At 42.1% G+C, this 21,363-nt stretch overlaps 1 protein-coding gene across 1 annotated transcript in view; it reads left to right on the forward strand.

Annotated features, from left to right (window-relative positions):
• Positions 1–21,363, forward strand: part of LOC131682639 (xanthine dehydrogenase) — a 56,414-nt gene that overhangs the window by 19,450 nt on the left and 15,601 nt on the right. The window contains exons 2-4 of the mRNA XM_058964290.1: positions 15,872–16,956; positions 17,019–18,543; positions 18,598–18,866. Of these exons, the coding sequence (XP_058820273.1) occupies positions 15,872–16,956; positions 17,019–18,543; positions 18,598–18,866 (2,879 nt within the window). The remainder of the gene's footprint in view (positions 1–15,871; positions 16,957–17,018; positions 18,544–18,597; positions 18,867–21,363) is intronic.

The raw sequence follows: 21,363 nt of genomic DNA on the forward strand, positions 1-21,363 counted from the left end.
GACAATGTTACCCTCAAGAAACTTGTTAAATAAATTCAACAGGCGCCTTTTTGCAGTGTCAGGCAGATTCTTCAGCAAGTTGAATTTGATTCTGTCTAACCCTGGGGCGTTATTGTTGCACGATAAGAGAGCAAGTGAGAACTCCACCATCGAAAACGGTGTTTCGTTCGCGGTATCGTGAGAAGACGCGGCGCGGTACGTTTTCTGTACCGGGACAGAGTCCGGACAGATCTTCTTGGCGAAAGCGAATATCCAACGGTTTGAATATTCCACGTTCTCGTTGGTACTATTATGATTACGCATACGTCGAGCCGTACCCCAAAGAGTGCTCATCGCTGTTTCTCTCGTTAACCCGTCGACGAACCGGCGCCAATAACTGCGTTTTTTGGCTTTCATTAGACTCTTCATTCGCCTTTCTAACGACGCGTACTGTTGATAGCTAGCGGGTAACCCGTCTTCCCGGAAGGCCTTATATGCAGTGGACTTTTCCGCGTACAGCTCTGAGCACTCTTTATCCCACCACAGGGTGGGAGACCGTCTATGGGTATTCGCGCTGGGTACTGGTTTAGTCTGAGCTTGATTCGCACTGTCGAGAATCAAGCCAGCCAAAAACCTGTACTCTTCCTCCGGAGGAAGTTCTTGAGTGGATTCGATTTTAACGGATATCGCGGTCGCGTAACTCTTCCAATCAATGTTCCGTGTGAGGTCATACGATACATTGATTGTTTCCGATGGTCTTGAACCGTTAGCAATTGAAATCACGATAGGCAAATGATCGCTACCGTGGGGATCAGGGATCACCTTCCACATGCAATCTAACTGTAGCGATGTCGAGCAAAGCGATAAATCCAACGCGCTTGCGCGTGCTGGTGGTGTAGGAATCCGCGTCATTTCTCCCGTGTTTAAGATGGTCATGTTGAAATTATCGCAAAGATCTTGGATTAATGTTGATCTATTATCATCATGAAGACAGCCCCATACCGTACCGTGCGAGTTAAAGTCTCCCAGAACTAGCCGCGGTGCCGGTAAGGATTCCGTGATATTACAAAGCGTTCGGTGCCCTACCGAGGCTCTAGGAGGAATGTAGATGGAAGCAATGCAAAGGTCTTTACCTTTGATTAAAACTTGACAAGCGACAATTTCAATGCCTGGTGTCGAAGGGAGGTTAATTCGGTTGAAAGAATAGCACTTTTTGATCCCCAAAAGTACTCCTCCATAGGGGTTTTCTCGATCCAGACGAATTATATTAAAGTCGTGGAAGTTGAGATTTATATCGGAAGTTAACCAAGTTTCACATAATGCGAAAGCATCACATTTTAAACTATTTAGTAAAAATTTAAAGGAATCGATTTTCGGGAGGATACTTCTGCTGTTCCACTGTAGAACAGTGATCGAATCGGTGACCTCGTTCGATGACTTAGCCATCGAAGGATACGATCGCTGCAAGGAGGGGCCATTTAGTAGTCAACTGCTTCAAAAATGTTTGCACTATAGGGAGAAAACGTATCAGAAGGCTTTTAAGAGGATCAGTAACATTGAAAGCTGTGAAAATTAAGTCCACTATGTCAGAAAATTTCATTAGTCCGCTACTGGACTGAGTATCTGTTTGAAAAAAGGGGACACTTGGGGTTTTGGATGTCCCTGGAAGTGGTGGGTACTCCTTGTTAGAATTAATATTTCCAAGTCCTGGAGCAAATTGCTTCGGCTTTTGTGCATCACTTCCGTTGGATTTATTGGTTGTAGATGGCGCACTCTGAGTGGACGACACCTTGGCACCCTTACGAGGCAATGTAGGGGAGGCTGGATTTCTCCTCTTCCTGGATTCCCCTGGGTTAACCAAAGATGTTCCCTCTCGTGGGTCGTCAGATTCTTGCTCAACGTTAGCCAAACCAGCATAGGGATTTTCGGACAGGACAGATGGCGAAGCATTCTTTAGCATTTCTGCATAAGAACGCCTTGAGCGTTCCTTAAGGGAGCGCTTAATTTTATCCCCGCGCTGCTTGTACGCAGGGCATGATTTAAGAGCATGTGAAGGGCCCCCGCAGCAAATACACTTTTCAGTTTCTTTGTCGCAAGAGTCATCCTCATGCTCTCCTTCGCATTTGCCGCATCGTTTCTTATTTCCACAATATGTGGCTGTGTGGCCCAACTGCTTGCAATTGCTGCAGCTCATGACCCGCGGTACAAACAGGCGAACTGGTAGGCGAACCCTGTCAAGGAGGATGTAGTTGGGAAGAGAGGAACCGGCGAATGTCACCCGAAGCGAGCCTGATAGAGAGTAGGTAGTCTTACCTCCCTCGGTGTTTGCGGTATACAATTGTTTGCATTCTAAGATCTTAATCTGTTCAAGAGAGGGGTCCTTAAAGCAGCCAACCCCGTGCTCCAACAGTTCTTCGCATTTCAGGCCCGGTTCGGACACTACCCCATCGATTTCACAGGCCACACAAGGCACGTACGCTTTAAATTCCCGCGTAAAGCGCTCACAGCAAGCAATCGCGTTTGCCTGGCCGAGATCACTCACTAGAACACGTATCTTGTTTGCCCGAACACGTGTTATCTGAGTTACGGCCGGGTAATTAGCAGTCAGATCTCGAGAAAGTTTTAATATATTAACCGGTTTCTCTCCGGTCCGAAAATATACCACCCATGGCCCAGAGGAACCTTTTGGGTACTGCTTTATACGGGGAGCAATGCGAGTATTAGGGGGATCAGGGACTTCCATGATTGCATCAGATGGTATTTCGCCCTCGGCCATTTAAGCACGAGGGCAGAGCGTTATATAAACGGGAATGTGTCTTATTATTTGATTACAAGGTAGAGTAAAAGTAGGGAAAAGGAAAGAAAGCAAACGAGGAAAAAAAATAAAGCAAAACTTATCTGCAAACAACGTCGATTGTTCCGCACCAGCGAAAACAATGTACTGGATTTACTGTCGGCACCAGCAGAACGGCTGCTAACGAACGAACAAAGGATGACCTTGACTCACTAAAATTTACACACCGAGCACCACTGTGAAATATAACGATCCGTTCCGTTCAAAGGTTGGGAGACGTATGAATATATATTTATCATTAACGACAATTGCATGCTGTTAGACTTTCATCATGTTATGCTGGCCGGGAATGGATGACTCACGTGCGTTGGTAAATTTATTTCACCCTAATTTATCCAGCCTGACTTTCCCCAATGAATGGAACCAAATGCTTAGATTGATCAAAAGAAGTATTAGCCACTATTCTATCATATACGTCAGTTCTGCATCCATTCCCTGACCCAACTGTCACAAATACTCAGACGAATACATACATAGATACACATACGACTAGCACATAACAGTTGTACACTAGTACGAAAAACTACGATTATCACAAAGCTACAACTAATAGGTTTCTACTTATTCTACTTTATTAAATTAATTTAATTATTAAATTAATTTAATTAGTATATGCACGATGACGATGACACACAATGACTCCCTCCGTGACCCCCGTCCACGAATACCACCAATAGAGCAATATTTGCAAACATGGCACACTGCAAAAGTCAATCTATGTCGATCCGCCAGTCGGCCACGCCACCACGCATAGACCAGTGGTTTAGCGTTGGTATGCGCTGGTGCAGAGTATGAAAAGACATATAACATAAAAAAGGCGCATAAGCCCTCTCGGTCTCCTCGATGCACCACTATCGAGGCGTAATGCAATACCCATCTTAAAGCAATTGATGCTTGATGGTGTTTGCAATACCGTCAAACCCCTAAACCTTGGGGAGGGCATTCAGTTCTTGTTGGATCTTATTGGGCTTATAATAATTAATCCCTTTTGCAGTGAATCACAGTTTTTTAAAAAAAGAATCGCGGTTTACTCATTCTTTTTGAAGAGTCGATTCTTTTTTTTTTAATTTTTATTTGAAACGGTTCAATGCGTTAGAACAACTGAGCCATGGGTCTTTTATTTTTTTTACGATAAGTAAAAATAAAAAAAAAAAATTCTAAGAATGTCGGTCTGCCAGATCTTGTTGACGCAGTTTGCTGCTGCGTGTTGAGATCTTTTTCCTTGTCGGTGAAGACGCTTGGGGGTCATTCAGTCTGCCTTCTCTCGCGTTATCGTTCTGTCCATGTAGTCATCGGTACTACTTTCTTGTTGTTCACGATCAGAGGTTCTTATTTGTTTCTTGTTCTTACGGATCGCTGTTGTATATCCGTCTTCATCGGTATTTGCTTCTTTATTGGCGATGGTAGTTGTTGGTTTGGGAGCGGGTGTCGTGGTCGTTGTACCTGCATTATTGGTTAATTGGATCGTTGTTTTTGGTTTATCTGAAGGTGTCGGTGGCTGCTTGTTAGGCTTGTTGGCTGTAATAGATGAGTTTTGACTAGATGCTTCGGCGCATGTTTTTCCGTAGTGGGCTGTATGGTTACAGAATTGGCATGTTGAGGTCTGGCCGTGATATGTGATTAGCGTTGTTTGCTTATAGGTCACGCCATCCTTCGATGATGAGTCGATTCTTTTGATCGATTCGTGATTCATTTGTCCATCTCTAGAAGGAACTCTTTTATGCAAGGCAATGTTTGTCGGAGCCGTATTAACGTCTTTGAATGACATTTTGCGTTACTTTGCGTTGATTTGTGGTGATGATTTTGGCGGATTGCATCCTGACATATTTCACTGCTGATTATCTAATGAGAGGAATGCCAAATACAAATATAAATCTAGTCTATCAAAAGATCAAAACGAATCAGATGAATTGGGTAGCGTATTTGGTTTGATCGATGAGCCAAAAAATGATCACGCTTTTGTATGGGACCTTGGCGTATTTAATTTGTATTTGGGAATGCTTAGGAACTGGCAAGTAGGAATTCTTGCCAATACAAGAATGTGTCGATTTATTTATTCGTCAATCAATCGTAGATTACATTATACAAACATTTTTACTTATATACTATTCTGTATACTATACTTATACCAGGTGTATAAGCTTAAATCCGCTGTTTGCTCATAGATGGCGTTACTGAGCATATTTAGCTACCATAGAATCTTCATACTTTTTTGTGTGAGTTCGACACCTGTTTACATCAATCATTGCACATCATCAGTGATTTCATATAACAACTTATATTTTCCCTTACGTAATCAGGTCAGTTTGTGTCACAAAGAGAGCATATGCGGTAGGCTCTACTTTTTTGCTTTAATTTGAAGAAATTTGAATATTCGCAGGTTCGCTGCTTCGAGGTGGTCGCGTAACTGCTACACCGTCATGCCGAAGCTAAGTAAGGTCCACTCCAGTCTTTATGGTCTCGGTGCTTCAACACACCGAATTTTCGTTAGAAAATTATTTACCAGTAGGTCTGGTCTTCCGTATAGCCGCTTCAGAGTTTCAAGGATCGACTTCACACTATGCGGCAATATTGATTTTGTAATGACCTCTTCAAGCAATATATCATGTATCAGTTTGAATTAACTTCGTGCATCAAATATGAAGACTAAATACTAGTTTATTCAAAAATCTCCATTTAAAGTGTCAACTAGGAAAATACTAACGTGCTAATACCCAGTGAGCAAATTTTCTGGCAGAGACCACTCTGCTAGATTTCTGTAAGTCTTGGTTTGGCAGCCCTGTCAGATTTCTGCGCGTATCCTGTCGGGTTATTTGAGCTAGGGCGAACTCGGTTTCGCTCGCGTTTTCTGGCAAATTTTGACAGGAACCGAGCTAAACCCTGGCATAACTCGGACATAAACTGTGCAAAGATCCTGGCAATTCCTACCTGGTAGAATTTAGCACGAATCGAGCAAAACATCTGACAAAGATGTGGCAGGAACCGTGCAGAGATCTTGGTCGTACATTTCTAGCTCGATTCTGGATAAAAGTGAGCAGCATCGGTTGGTGTAACCGCTTCTGTCACACGTTTACGCAATTAAACCCGTAAACATACTAATGCTAAAGCTTTGCGCGATAATCAACATTGGTCATAAACGCGATCATGCAATTGCGATCATCCACGCCCGCAAACCAGCGCTCGTGATCTCGAAAACACCTAAGAATTTAAAAACGCGATCTCAAATGCGATTATATAAACGCGCGTTCCCACGCGATCTTGAATCCGCCATGTTCCGAAGCCCCTAATGTCGGACCTGGCAGCCTAGGTCTATGCCTTTTACGAGATCATTTTCAAAAAAAAATATTGTGCTCATATACACTAGACAACAAGTTTCAGGGTGACATAACCGGGAACTATAATGATATTAGGAAATCAGTGGCGGCGCGAGATGATTTGCCGCTAGGGGCCAAAAATTAAATTTGCCGCCCCTTTTATAATGAATTTTCAAAAGAGTCCAATTATTTATCATCTATTCGATTTTTTGAAAATTTTATATGAAACCGTCCCCTTAAAAGTTCATGCGAGCAAGTTCAATAACTTTGTAACAGTTGATTTGATACACCCTGTGTATGGTAGAGCTGCCTGGTTTAATTTCAGTAAATTTCTGCATACTCACTAGACCAACAACAATTTTGAATTTTTTCGGAACACTGCTAATTCGAACGGTAATTGATAATGGTAATCATATGCAAAATATAAGCTTTTTATGATAGCTCTAGTTCACCCACAAGAGGTTTCAAGTTTCTATAGTAATATATATGGAAATTCGGAAATAACAAATAAAATTCCAATAAAAAAATTCACAGTAACTCTGCATACCTCAAAACTTGCGGTCGCGTAGCTTATCTTATAACGAACAGCTTTGTTAAAGATCGCATATTGATTGGAGGTTCGCCTAAAAAGTTTTTAATGTAGAATACATTTAAGCTTTCAATATAGGGGTCCCGTTTCAAAATATCGGCTGCGGCACCGCGTCAGATTTTGAACGTTAATAACTTTTATCATACTTAACAGAATGATTTGATTTTTAGGCCAATTTGTTGAAAATATGTTCCTCTATGCTGTATTAAAATTTTAAGTATGTATAACATGCACTAATAACAAAAAATTGTGTTTTGAAAAATCTTTCGAAAACGACTCGGAAAAGTGAAAATTTTCAGCCCATCCCGCACAGAGCCGTCAAAATGGTGGACCAACCGAACAATAAAATAATGAAAAGTTTATATATAGGTCCACTACATGTTTGTTTTATGATTATTCGTATTTGGTTGCTTGACGAGAGCAGTTAGTGGGGGAAAGACGGCATACTCCTTTGGTTAGGCCATTAGAAGCCGGACGGAAAGGAAAGGCTCACGCACGGCACGAGAACGAGCGAGAAAGCGATAGTAGTGCATATTAGCGCGATTATATAAATATCTGTCGGTCGGTTTTTCTCATTCGTATTCGTTCAAGTACTAGCAAGCAGCCAGTCCACCGAAGTAAAGCAGTTGGCAATGACGACGGTCCGAAAAAGTGCCCCAGCTACTGGTGACTCATCGGAACTGTCGCCCTGCAAGAATTTCGCCCCAACTAAAGGGCAACTAATCTGTAGGCTATCGTTCCAGAGTCTATATAAGAAATACGATGTGTGGAACGAAAGAAAGAGAATTTAAATTATCCTCTCTCGCTCGTTTTCGTGCACTGCTTTTCCATTCCTTTCTGCTGCTAATACCATCATAACTTAAACGAATGTGCATGTTCCCCCACCATCTCATGGCCAGTGTTGCCACAATTGCATGTTGCTATTACACTTTGAATTATTTTATCGATCCTCTCTAGTATTGATAAAATATAGAACGTGCAAAGTACACTAGTCGCATGCTTTTATTCGAACTTTTTGGCAGCCTCCGTTGATTAACTGCATAAATCGATTTGTTTGTGCAGCTCCTTGCTAGTAGCAAACTAAATAGCCTTTATCAGCGCTAACAAATAACACAAAAGAATTTAAATTTGTGAAAATATTTTCCTTCCTTCTTTTCAAATCTGTAACATTCTTTGAAAATATTGTTTGAATGTTGTTATTGAAAAACTGAACATGCAAGTTTGCTAGCACTGGCCACTACATTGAAGGCGATGGAAAGACAGAATATTCGTTTTGGTTATGCTAGTATTGGTAGCCGAACGGAAAGGAAAGGCGCAGGAATGGAACGAAAACGAGCGAGAGAGCGATAGTAGTGCTTTCTCGTGTGTTTATATATGAATATTGGTCAGTCGGTTTTTCTCATCATTCGTATTCGTTCAAGCACTAGCAAGCAGCCAGTCCACCGAAGGAAAGCAGTTGGCAATGGCGATGGACGGAAACAGTGCCCCAGCTACTGGTGACTCATCGGAACTGTCGCCCTGCAAGAATTTCGCCCCAACTAAAGGGCAACTAATCTGTAGGCTATCGTTCCAGCGTCTGGTTCGTGAGATTGTACAGGACTGCAAAGTCGAGCTACGCTTACAAACCTCAGTCGTAATGATGCCCCGAGAAGCCAACGATGCCTACTGGTTCGAGAATGCAAAATAGTGCGCCTGGTTTGTTCGAGAATGCAAAATACTGCACCAAACGCATAACTTTCAGGCCAAATATATTAAACTGGCTCACCGTGTCGCGGGGAGTGCGTCTGAATTATGCTCCCGCAATAAAACAATAAACGGTTCTTTTCAGGACCAATTAATTGTGTTCTAATAAGAGTTAAACTGAAATATCCATTTGAGGTGTTTAACAATTTTCAGCAAGTAGGTTAGAAATACGATATGTGGATAGAAAGAGAATTTAAATTATCCTCGCTCGTTTTCGCGCACTGCTTTTCCATTCCTTTCTGCTGCTAATACATCATAAATTAAACGAATGTGCGTGTTCCCCACCATCCCATGGCCAGTGTTGCCACAATTGCATGTTGCTATTACACTTTGAATTTTTTTTTCGATTCTCTCTAGTGTTGATAAAATATAGAACGTGCAAAGTACACTAGTCGCGTGCTTTTATTCGAACTTTTTGGCAGCCTCCTTTGATTAACTGCATAAATCATTAGATTTAAATTAACGTCTCGAAGTGAAGTCACGATGCTCCGGTTATGTCACAGACATTACCCACCCATCTTTTTTTAGTTTAGTAGAGCGAATACGAATTACTATCGCTCTCTCGCTTGCTCGTTTTCGGGCCATGTTCCTTTTCATTCTTTCCTGCTATTAATACTAGCATAATCAAAACGAATGTGCGTCTTCCCACCATCCATTTAGTGAGCAGTGTTGCCAAACGCATTTTCAGTTTTTCATCAATAACATTTCAACAATATTTTCAAAGAATGCTGTAGATTCGAAAAAAAGAAAAATAGTTGGTGATGGAAAAGAATTCCCAATTAGAATTTTTAACCATAATTATAACGAATCATTTGAAAATTTCACATGCAAACGTAATTTCGTTGCATATCATTAGATTTGGATTAACGTCACAAGTGTAGTTACGACACTCCAGTTATGTCGCAGACATTACCCACCCATCTTTTAATGTAGAATATTTAGTCTAGAAATCAGAATGTTCCAATGGTCGTTTCAGGCAACTTCAACATAGATGTTTCAAAACAAGAGAATTTGAAATTTGTTTATTTTATGAATGAATGTTTCAAGCTTCGTTTGATCTCTGATCCATCACAAGCAACTACACTTGCAGGCACATGCATTGATCTTGTATTTGTCAAAAACGTCAATGCAGAAACCCGAAGATATATTTCGTACTTTTCATATCACAGACCAATACTTTTTTTAATTGATCCAGTGGTTTAATTTCAAATGTAAACAACGCTTGAAAAATTATAACCGGTTGACGACCTACACCTACACCAATCATGTCAGAATCACCTCCTGGACAACAGCTAAGCCCGGAAATAGTAAGAAGTCAGAAGCATCCAACGAAAATCGAAGCCAGCGCATCTCCCCACCAAGGCCAACAACGCCAACAAAAACGGTCCTTGTCAGGACCACCATCATTTTTGTAAAGAATAATTTGAAATATTCCTCGCCCAAATCACCTTTTGTCCGAAAATTCCAATGAATATCAACATATTTGAAGAACGTGTTCCTTATGTATTCTACATCTCTCCGGTTATGTCGCAGACATTACCCACCCATCTTTTTTTAACTTTGAAGACCAACCAATTTTTTTCGAAATTTTCTATTCTAAGCGTGTGCGAGAAAGAGAGGCAACACATAACTTTACATGAGAATATCTTTTTACTGCAAAATCGTATCAATTTGCAGTCTTCGGTAATGTTGATCCTTACACCTTAAGCTATATATCTGCAGATTTAGGGATGCACAAGTTGATGCTGGCATTTTGTACTGAATTTATTGTTTCGATTGCCCATTCTCCATATATCGTCACATACAAACTTGAAAATTCTTATGAGTGAACTAGAGTTTTCGAATAAAGCTCATATTTGACAAATTGTATGTAAAGCCAATTACCGTTTGATTTAACAGTGTTTCGAAAAAAGTCAAAATTGTTGTGGGTCTAATACTCACACTACTACAAGGACATTCGGAAACTCATCTCCGTTGAATCTTTTGAGACTGATCAATAAATATATAGTTTTGTTCGATCGCATCCGTCGTCCCGATTTCCTACCTTTTTAATTGTCAACAGATGCGAAAATAATATAAATTTAAGCTTTTCCTCCGCACTTGATTTTTATCGTGATTAATGAAACTTGAAAACTTGGACAATTACTAAAAAATGAAATAGAAATTTGTTGAGTAGGAAATGCCGCCCCTGATTTTTCCGCTCGGGGCGGTTGCCCTCTTCGCCCCCCCCCCCTTAGCGCCGCCACTGAGGAAAATCGCTCTTCTAGCATCTGAACCGTGCACTACATTAAGAGAAGATTCACGGTCCGTGTGATCATTCAACTAGCCACACGAAAATGCGACTGGCGATACGGTTATCGAGTCGATCTTACACACGCGAAGCTACGTTCACCCGTCGCCCACGCGATCAAACGCGTTAACATACAAACGCTCGGGCCCTTCGCGATCATCCTTGCACATCTACGCCCACGATCTCAAAACGCCCCGGTGATTAAGTGAACGCTTTAGAACTTATAAATTTATAAACGCGATCTCAAGCGCGAACATATAAACTATCATGAATGAATCATTATGTTTCCACGCGATCATGAAATCTCAACGTCCTCACATCAGGATCAATATCACAATCACCCGCTGCAATTGGCCTTAAGCAGTGTTTTAGTGGGTGACATTTCCCGTCTTGTCTGCAATTGCAATGAGTGATTCTGACAGGGAGCTCTTCCGAGAATCAAGTTCTATAGCTCCAGTTGGATCACTCTAAACAAAATTGTAATTATTACCGAAAAGAAGGAAATTTGTTTTGTCAACCACATTCTATCTCCAACTAAATTCATTCTTTATACCATGTCCGATATCAAGCTCGCCTGCCATTACTATAAATTGTATTCTTGTCACAGGTTGTCAGAACAATGCTTCTCAGTCGGAGTTCGACCTATTGCTTCATCTCGGTACCAGAGCCGTCTTAAGACCACTCGGGGCCCCTGGGCACAATTGAGCTAAGGGGCCCCTATAATTGAACAGATATAAACTGCTGTAGGGTAGGATGATCTAAAAATGATCCCCAGCATCAGAGACCCATCTATGCCACCTTGAGTTTTATTTTTCAAATTTAAGCCAAATCATGTGAAATATTAAAAATACTGTAGTAATTAAAATATATGGAGACATTTTTTTAGATTTCCAGACTATAGACTATAGGCGGCATTGTAAATGTCCAAGAACCGTCGAAAAACGGAAGATGATTTTGATAGATCTTAAAAAGATATTAGCATTTCTGACCAATTTGACCGAAAGTGACAATGGGCCTAACACACTATATGCGGTTGTGGGAGTTCGAACTTACGTTAGCTGCATATGATATAATCTGACCTTCATAGTTGTAAGACATTGTTTGAGGCTGAAGAGTGCCTCCGTCAATAATGAGAAATGATGGAGTAAGACGGTGTTGATGTCTTATTCAATAATAGTCCCTACACTATGACAATATAGAAAAAAAATGTTTAACAATATGCCAATAAAATTCAACTTGTTAGTAAATTACGACTACGTGATTTTCAAAAGTTATATTGATTCGTACAATATTGTTCTTAATTTCTTTCTGTTCCGCCCTCGGCATGATACTGTACTTTAATGTTGTTCGGGGGCTTTTCCACCAAAGCAGTATTACAGTGATTATATCACAGAAACTTGGGATACGATTATTTTATTTTTAGTTGAGCTACATTGTTGTGATCAATTTTAGTACTTAACTTGGTCACCTTTATTATCCACTGCCATGGTCAAATAATATACAATGTGAGTTTAGGGCCCAATTATCTTTGCTGGAGGCACCTTTCTTTTGTTGCTATGTATTAAATTAATACTAACACTCACTGACACAAATTGCTTATTGTCTCATATACACTCACAATCTCTCATTCCAAACGTACAAACGTGACTTTCGCGATAACACAAACCTGGTCACAAATGCGAACGTCCGCGATCTCTCCAACATTCAAACACCCCGGTGATTAAGTGAACGTTTGAACCTACAAATTTACTAGCGCGGTCTCAAGCATCAACTCACCGCTCGCGCAATCATGAATCGGTCACGTTCGGAAGTCTCTGCCCTTGATCCTAGCAGCCCAAACTCATGCTTTCAGCTGGACCAATAGAAATAAAAGCTAGACAAGACATCCAAGCGCAATCATTTAAGGATAAGCTGTAAGTAGGGGTTTGCCCACTACTGGGGTTCTTGTTTGCCCGGCGAACCCTTCTTTTCTGGGCGGCCTAGGTGCTTCTACAGAATTTCGGATTTTCGTTTCACAACAAAAAGTAAACAAACAAATAAAATTTCACTTTACCGTTTATTTTCACCAACTCTCCTTCACTGCACACTACACTGGGTCGCTGCTCCAGTAGCGGTCCTTGTCAATTAGCCAGGGAGGTGAGCAGGACTCTTTTGTTGGAACCTCCCTAGCGACGGTTGTGAAGAATCACCGGATTCTTTGCTCCCCGCAAAGAATACCGGAAGACACCGCAGTGTTCTTCCCAGGGGGAGCCGCTGTCCACCCTGCTTCGCCCTCCTTGGCTATTAGCTGGGAAGGAGAGCAAGGCTCGTTCGGCTTATCCTTCCCAGCGAGGGCGGATTGGTGCGTCTGGATCCTTTGCGGTTAGCCGGGGAAGCGAAAACTCCTTGTTGATTAGCTTCCCCCGATGGCGATCCAGCACCAGAAACAAACGAGTACCCGAACCACGGGCCGGCACTTTCTGGCGGGTATTTTTACCGTCGCACGCGCCCACTATACCGTACTGGTTGTGGTGGCAGGAAACTGTCCCGAAAAAAAAACAAAACTGATCGGGCGTCTGTTCGATGCCGTGGTCCGTCACTATCTCCCATATCACGATGGCCGCCTTTCGCACTCGGCCAAAACAAACACCATAGCTGTCACCGCCGGTCCGTTCCATTATCAGCACACATTTTCAGCAAAAAGAGAGCGGTGGCCTATCTAATCCCTATGCTACTTATTCACAAACATAAAACAAAAATTATCTAACCTAGCTGCACGGACAAAACCGTTCACATACGCGAAAATGAAAAAATTTACAAGAAGAAGTGAACGGTACCGAACAGCGGTGAGCATAATTTTACATGTAAACAAATACACTCTACGGAGTGTATACCCAATAAATGGTATATTTCCACCCAGTGCTAAATTGTTACCCTGGCGGGTTGCGAATGGTCACATGCTTATATAAAATAATGTCTACGCGAAATTACATAAACACTAGCACACGCGACAAAAACGTCAATATACAATCGCTCAAGTCCTTCGCGATCATCCACACAACAGCACGCACTATCTCGCATTTATAAATTCACAAACGCGGTCTCAAGAGTGAACCTCGCCCGTGTTCGCGCGATCATGAATCAGTTTCGTCCGGGAATCCATATTCCCGGCCCTAGTAGCATAAGTCCAATGCCTTCAGGTGTACCAATCACAAAGATGATGCTCAAATCCACTAAACTACACGTTCCATGGCGACATAAAAATCGAATTTATAAACACGAAGTCGCATACACGCGGTAAACAAACATACATATGCTTAAGCCTTCCGCGATCATCCACGCTACCTACACCCGCGCTCTCCCAGACATGATAACATCCCGGTGATCATATGAACGTCTCAGCACTTATAAACATTCAAACACGATATCAAGCATGGCGACATGACCGGGAACTCTAGTAATATGGAGTAACTCACTCCCTGTCAGAATGTGATCCGTACACCGAAAACTAAATATCAGAATGACGGTCCACCTACACCTACGTTCGCAATCGCGCAAACTTTATAACACTCCGGTAACAATGTGAACGTTTTAGTACTTACGGTCAAACGCGAACCAGCAAACGGATCTCAAACACGAACGTGCGCGATCATGAATCGGTCACGTCCGGAAACCTTTACTCTCTATTCTAGCAACTTAGGTCCATACATTCAGTTATAGCCATCAAAAAATAAAGCTCATATCTACTAGACCAGACGTTCCATGGCGACATGACTGGGAACATTAGTGATATGGAAGAACCCACTTTGTTCTAGAATCTGAACTGTCCACGAAAAATTAAGTATTAGATTCACGGTCCGCGCGCGATCATTCTCGAATGCGAGTGCAAACGGTTTTACTGTAGAATTTATACACGGGAAGTTACATACACGTTAGCACACGCGACATACAAACGAACACGCAATCGAACACGTTAACATATAAATACTCGAGTGCTTCGCGATGATACACGCGATCGCGGAGTCCCTGCGCCCGCACATACCTGAATCGTACAATAAATATCACATTCAGAATCACGGTCCGCTACAATTGGCCTAAGGAAGTGTTTTAGTGGGCGCCATTGCCTGTCTCGTCTGTAATTGTAGTGTGTGATTCTGACGGTGAGGTAAATCTTTGTTATATATTCTGACAGAAGTTTTATGGTTTCTTTTATAGCGAGCGGTTCTGAGTGGCGACGATAGCAAACAAGTACATTATAAGTAATATCAATATTTTCATATTCAACGAATTAGTATCTCAAAGACAGCACCCGTAGTTTAATGGCAAGTCTAGTGTTTTGATGGTAGAGTCGCCACTCTGGTGTCGGTGATAATTCAGTGCAGAAGGAGACGGAAGGAAAGATTTTTAATAATAACAATAAATAGCCTTTTCACCTTTCGAATATACAAATGCTCAAACTTTCATTGTCACGCAAACAAACGAACATAGCGAAACATCAAAATTACTCAAACCTATTAATATGAGCAACACAATTCATTTCACTACCACAGTTTTTAGGAGTTCATTCATAATCAGCCACAAACAGAAATGCAACAATTTACCAACGAAGCTCGTCAAAGACGAAAAGCCTGATTCCTGATTCTGACGGCCTCAAATATTTTCGATAAGGCGGAATTTCGTACAAAAATAACATAATTGGTACAATATCAGACTACGACGGCATAGTGGAAAATGCCTAATCTGGCCGCGAAAGTATTGTGAGACCTCAAGAAGTCCAGGAGTCATTTTTAGAATGATTCGATATTCATTCTAAGTTGGGGGCCCATAAAAACCCGGGGCCCCTGGCCCTGGCCCAGTGTGTTCAGGCGTAAAGACGGTACTGCTCGGTACCGGATAAGTTTCAGAGTTTTCAAGTATAATTATTTTAATAATGTGTCTATAATCTGATTTTGTAGGTGATATACGTTGTTTGAGTAAACGAACATCACAATTTAAACTTATGTTACATTACCATATGTATAGCTACAATCGTATGTTTCGCTATACACGCACGTCGTATAAAGTTGACCTCACATTCTGACTAAACACCGACCGAGGCAATAATTACTCTTTCTCTTTTTCAGATCATCGACCCTAAACCAGACCCGGAATGCACCCTGCTAACGTATTTACGCGACAAACTCCGACTGTGCGGAACCAAACTAGGATGTGGAGAGGGCGGTTGTGGTGCTTGTACCGTAATGATCTCCAAGATCGATCGCTCGACCAATCGTATACTGCACGTGGCGGCCAATGCATGCCTCACGCCGGTTTGCTCCGTTCATGGTATGTCGGTTACAACAGTGGAAGGCATTGGAAGCACCCGGACTCGTTTACATCCGGTTCAGGAGAGAATCGCGAAGGCTCACGGATCACAGTGTGGATTTTGTACACCGGGAATCGTGATGTCCATGTACGCTCTGCTACGTAATTCACCCATGCCAACAATGAAAGAATTGGAAGTGGCTTTTCAGGGTAATCTATGTCGCTGTACGGGGTACAGACCGATTATTGAAGGATACAAAACGTTCGCACAGGAGTATACCAGCTCTCAGAACGGATACTGTGCCATGGGTGATAAATGTTGTAAGAACACGAACGGTAATGAAAACGGCTGCAAAGTAGAGATCGATGATAAGCTTTTCGATGCCAGTGAATTTACACCATTCGACCCGTCTCAGGAACCAATTTTCCCACCGGAACTGAAACTGTCAAACACGTTAGATGCGGACGCTTTGGTTTTTCGATCGACCACTACGAGTTGGTATCGTCCAACGAAACTCGAGCACTTACTAGCCCTCAGAAAACGACACCCAGAGACAAAGATCATTGTTGGAAATACTGAAGTCGGTGTTGAAGTGAAGTTCAAACATTTTGAGTACCCAGTGTTGGCCTACCCAACACAGATTCCTGAAATGACCCGTTTAGAAAGGTTGGAAGGAGGGCTGAAAATTGGTTCATCCACAACGCTTATGGAGATGGAGAATGTCATGAAAGAAGAAATAGCTAGGTGTCCCGAGTACGAAACAAGGCTGTACAGAGCGATCGTCGATATGCTGCATTGGTTCGCAGGAAAACAAATCAGGAATGTGGCCTCGGTTGGTGGAAATATCATGACTGGTAGTCCAATTTCCGATCTTAATCCAATTTTTACAGCTGCTGGTATTGAGTGAGTATTGAAACGCTTTACTAATTGTTGTTTTTTGATTTTAATTTAAAAATTGTTTTTAGAATGGAAGTTGCCAGTCTGGATGGCGGATTTCGAAAAGTTCACATGGGCGATGGATTCTTCACCGGTTATCGCAAAAATGTGATTCGACCGGAAGAAATTCTGGTTTCTATTTTTGTACCAAAAACTAGTAAAAGCCAACACTTCATTGCCTACAAACAGGCGAAGCGACGAGACGATGATATCGCTATAGTAAACGGAGCGTTCAATGTTTTCTTCCAATCGAATACGGATGTTATAGAAAAAATACATCTGGCATTTGGAGGAATGGCACCGACGACGGTACTTGCCAAAAATACTGCTGCTGCTTTGGTAGGACAGAAATGGGACAACAGGTTGGTGGAAAAAACAAACGATATGCTGGTGGAAGAACTGCCACTGGATCCAAGTGCACCAGGAGGAATGATCCTTTATCGCAGATCGCTGACACTAAGTTTATTTTTCAAAGCTTATCTTGCTATCAGTGAAGTACTTTCGCTAGAGTTTCCTGATCGCGACCCAATCCATGAGCGAGAAAAGAGTGGCGCTCACACCTTCCATACACTAGTCCCAAAAAGTGCCCAGTTGTTCGAGAAAGTTGCTACTAATCAACCCGTTACGGATCCGATTAGGCGACCCAAAGTTCATGCATCGGCATTCAAACAGGTAACTGGAGAGGCAGTTTATTGTGATGACATACCAAAATATAGTAATGAACTGTATCTTGCACTGGTAACAAGTACGAAGGCCCACGCCAAACTGATTTCGCTCGATGCATCAAAAGCCTTAGCCTTGGAAGGAGTCCATCGCTTCTTCTCTGCAGATGATTTGACCGTAGAGCAAAGTAAGTGCGGAGCAGTATTTCATGATGAATTCGTATTCTACAAAGACGTGATTACAAGCCAAGGGCAAATAATCGGAGCGATTGTGGCAGACAACCAGGCTATTGCTCAAAAGGCAGCTCGGTTGGTCAAAGTTGTCTACGAAGAGTTATCACCGATCATTGTAACTTTGGAAGACGCCATTGAAAAAGGTTCATTCTACTCGGGATACCCCAAAGCGATTGTTCAGGGAGATATTGAACAAGGGTTCCAGAAAGCGGTTCATATTGTTGAGGGAGACTGTAGATTGGGTGGTCAGGAGCACTTTTACTTGGAAACTCAGGCCTGTGTGGCCATCCCGAAGGATTCGGATGAGATTGAGGTATTTAGCTCATCACAACATCCGACCGAAATACAGCAGCATGTCGCCCATGCCCTGGGAATTCCATCGTGTAAGGTGGTATCGCGGGTGAAACGATTGGGTGGAGGATTTGGCGGAAAGGAATCTCGAGCGGCCATGTTGGCTGTTCCGGTTGCATTAGCAGCTTACACACTTCGCCGGCCTGTTCGGTGTATGCTGGATCGTGATGAAGATATGGCTATTAGCGGCACCCGTCATCCGTTCTACTTCACGTACAAAGTTGGAGTTGACAAAGACGGAAGACTGCTGGCCGGAGATTTTAAGGCGTACAATAATGCCGGTTATTCCATGGATTTGTCCTTCTCGGTAGGTTTTGATTGAGATCAGTGTCATGTCAATATTTAATTATCATTTTTATAGGTCTTAGAACGCGCAATGTTTCACATTCAGAATGCGTACAAGATTCCAAATCTACGCGTGCAGGGATGGGTCTGTAGGACCAATTTACCATCCAATACTGCTTTTCGTGGATTTGGGGGACCTCAGGGTATGTTGGTTGCAGAAACCATGATGCGTCACGTGGCTAGGTGTATGAAGCGAGACTATATGGAGCTGGCCGAACTTAATATGTATCAGGAAGGAGATAAAACACACTATAACGAAATCATCGGGAACTGTAATGTGCGAAGGTAAGACATTTTTTCTAATGTTCAAAATATACAGTCCCTGCATATCTGGAGCTTGTAGATATTTCCTGGTTCTTTTTAATTGTACATCAATTAACTGCTCATGTTGTGCTGTTTTTTATTCGTTTATTTGATAAGGCACGTTGATAGGCTTTTCCTTATGCTAGGTGTTTGAAGGCGACGGACGGAGCATTTTTTTCCGGAAGACTGTACATGCAGATTGGTTAACCGAGCAGATGATGTATTAGGGAATTCAATCCGTCAACTATTTCCGTAGGTTGAAAACTTGTAAAAACATCCAAATGACTGTTTGACTGTTGTTCATTTCATGCAAAGTCCTGCCACCAATTTCGATCTGTAGATTCGTGAAATCAGTTGATACTTTTATGATCTGCTGTTGTTAAAACTTTTTACACATTCGTTTTGCCATTTGGTATCGGTAGCATCCATCCATACCTCAAGAAAAAACAAATTATCACATTTTTGATGTACTTTCGCCTCGTCTTCCAATTTCGTATATCTCGCGTAATTTCTGTCTGCTCAACTGTTCACTTTATGTCAAGCTCTAGGACCGTGCATAAATGAATTCGCCTGAAAAAGACCCATTCCAAAGAACTGTCACATAAATATTCAGCCGCGATATCTCGAAAGAGCGCCCCGATTAGCTTAACGTTGTGATAACCTATCAAAAGCTGGCAAATGACATTACTGACGACAAATATTATATTAAAGACTACCGTGTCTGCGTTCTAGCCCACAAAGTAGAGATCAACGACTAGTTTTAAATGCAATTTAAAAGCCGCTTTTGGCAAAATATGAGGCTGCATTAGTGTGCTGCCATTAAAATTCTTTTTTATTGCTGTTGTGTATTAAAAATGCTGTTTACTTACAAGTGGTTTTATAATAGACTTTTGAATGTTGATTAACAACAGTTAAGCGTACAATATGTCAAGATACGTCAATGAACATCTGAAATGCACAAATACTCCGGCGGTCTTCATCGGCAAGCATCATGTACTGGGGCACCGAGTGGTCTTCCTCGAGCCGGCAGGGGTTCCTTCAAATGATTTCGTAGTAAAGGGCGAACACGAAATTATTGCGACACCGAAAATGTCATGCCAATTTTCTTATAATGTTTAAAATCAAACCAAAATTTTAGGGTAGTTTTATACATATATTTCCTTCAAAAATTAAAAGAAAAGTTAATCGATGGAGTCTAGAGTGTAAAATTGAACGCATTTTCGCTTGATGCCCTCCATCAAAGTCTTTACAGTGTCATCCGGTACCAGTTTCTCAGTTTTTTTCCATTTTCTTAACATGTCCTTCTCGTCTTTGACTGTCTTCTTGCTCTTCCGAAGTTTCCGCTTCATCATTGCCCAGTACTGCTCCACCGGGCGCAGCTCCGGACAGTTTGGCGGATTCATGTCCTTTGGAACAAAATGGACAGAATTGGCCTCATACCACTCCAGGACACTTTTAGAATAGTGGCATGATGCCAAATCCGGCCAAAATAGCGAGGCTTCGTCGTGCTGCTGCAAGAACGGAAAAAGGCGCTTCTCGAGGCACTCAGATTTGTAGATCTCGCCATTTACTGCGCCCTTTGTCACGAAAGGCTCACTCCTCAGTCCGCAAGAGCCGATGGCCTGCCAAATGAGATATTTGGAGGCGAACTTCGACATTTTCTTCTCCTTAAATTTGTCGTCCACATAGAACTTGCTCTTGCCGGTGAAAAACTCCAACCCCGGAATTTGATTAAAATCGGCTTTTATATACGTTTCGTCGTCCATCACACAGCAGCCATATTTTGTCAGCATCTTCTCGTAGAGCTTCCGTGCCCGAGTTTTGGCCGTCGATTGTTGCCGCTCATCGCGGTTTGGGAAGTTCTGTACCTTGTATGTATGTAGTCCAGCTCTCTTCTTTGCATTCTGGACGTAGCTCTGCGACATGCCGATCTTTTTAGCCAAAGCACGGCTTGAGACGTTGGGATTTGCTTGAATCATCCGCTTCACCTTTCCTTCCGTCTTTTTGTTCTCCGGTCCCGCTTTTTTTTTCAGCTCCTTTGCCGTGGTCCGTGGTTTGCTTCAACACTCTGGAGACGGTTGAATGGTGAATGTTCAACATTTTTCCCAATTGCCGGTGCGACAGGTCAGGAAATTTCAGGTGTTTGGAAAGAATTTGTTCTCTCGACTCGCGTTGGTTCACCTCCATTTTCGTTGAATCGAAAAACACGACTTCGAGTTTGACAGCATGTAAACAATACACATCAATGAGAAAGTGTGCAAAATTTGGTTGATTTTTACCCTATGGTAAAAAAGTTATGCCCTGTTGAATGTGTCGCAATAATTTCGTGTTCGCCCTTTACGGCTCTGATGTGGATCGGGTTGCGCGTGTGATGTTTGTAGGTCCCGTGTTTGTTATCTCAGTCGACAGAAATGTTTCATGTCACCTTGAAGTCTCATCAAACCAGCGTTGGTGTACGGTGCAGGCGGGAGCTTCTAAG

The sequence above is a fragment of the Topomyia yanbarensis genome, chromosome 2 (assembly GCF_030247195.1).
Source record: "Topomyia yanbarensis strain Yona2022 chromosome 2, ASM3024719v1, whole genome shotgun sequence".
Lineage (NCBI taxonomy): Eukaryota > Metazoa > Arthropoda > Insecta > Diptera > Culicidae > Topomyia > Topomyia yanbarensis.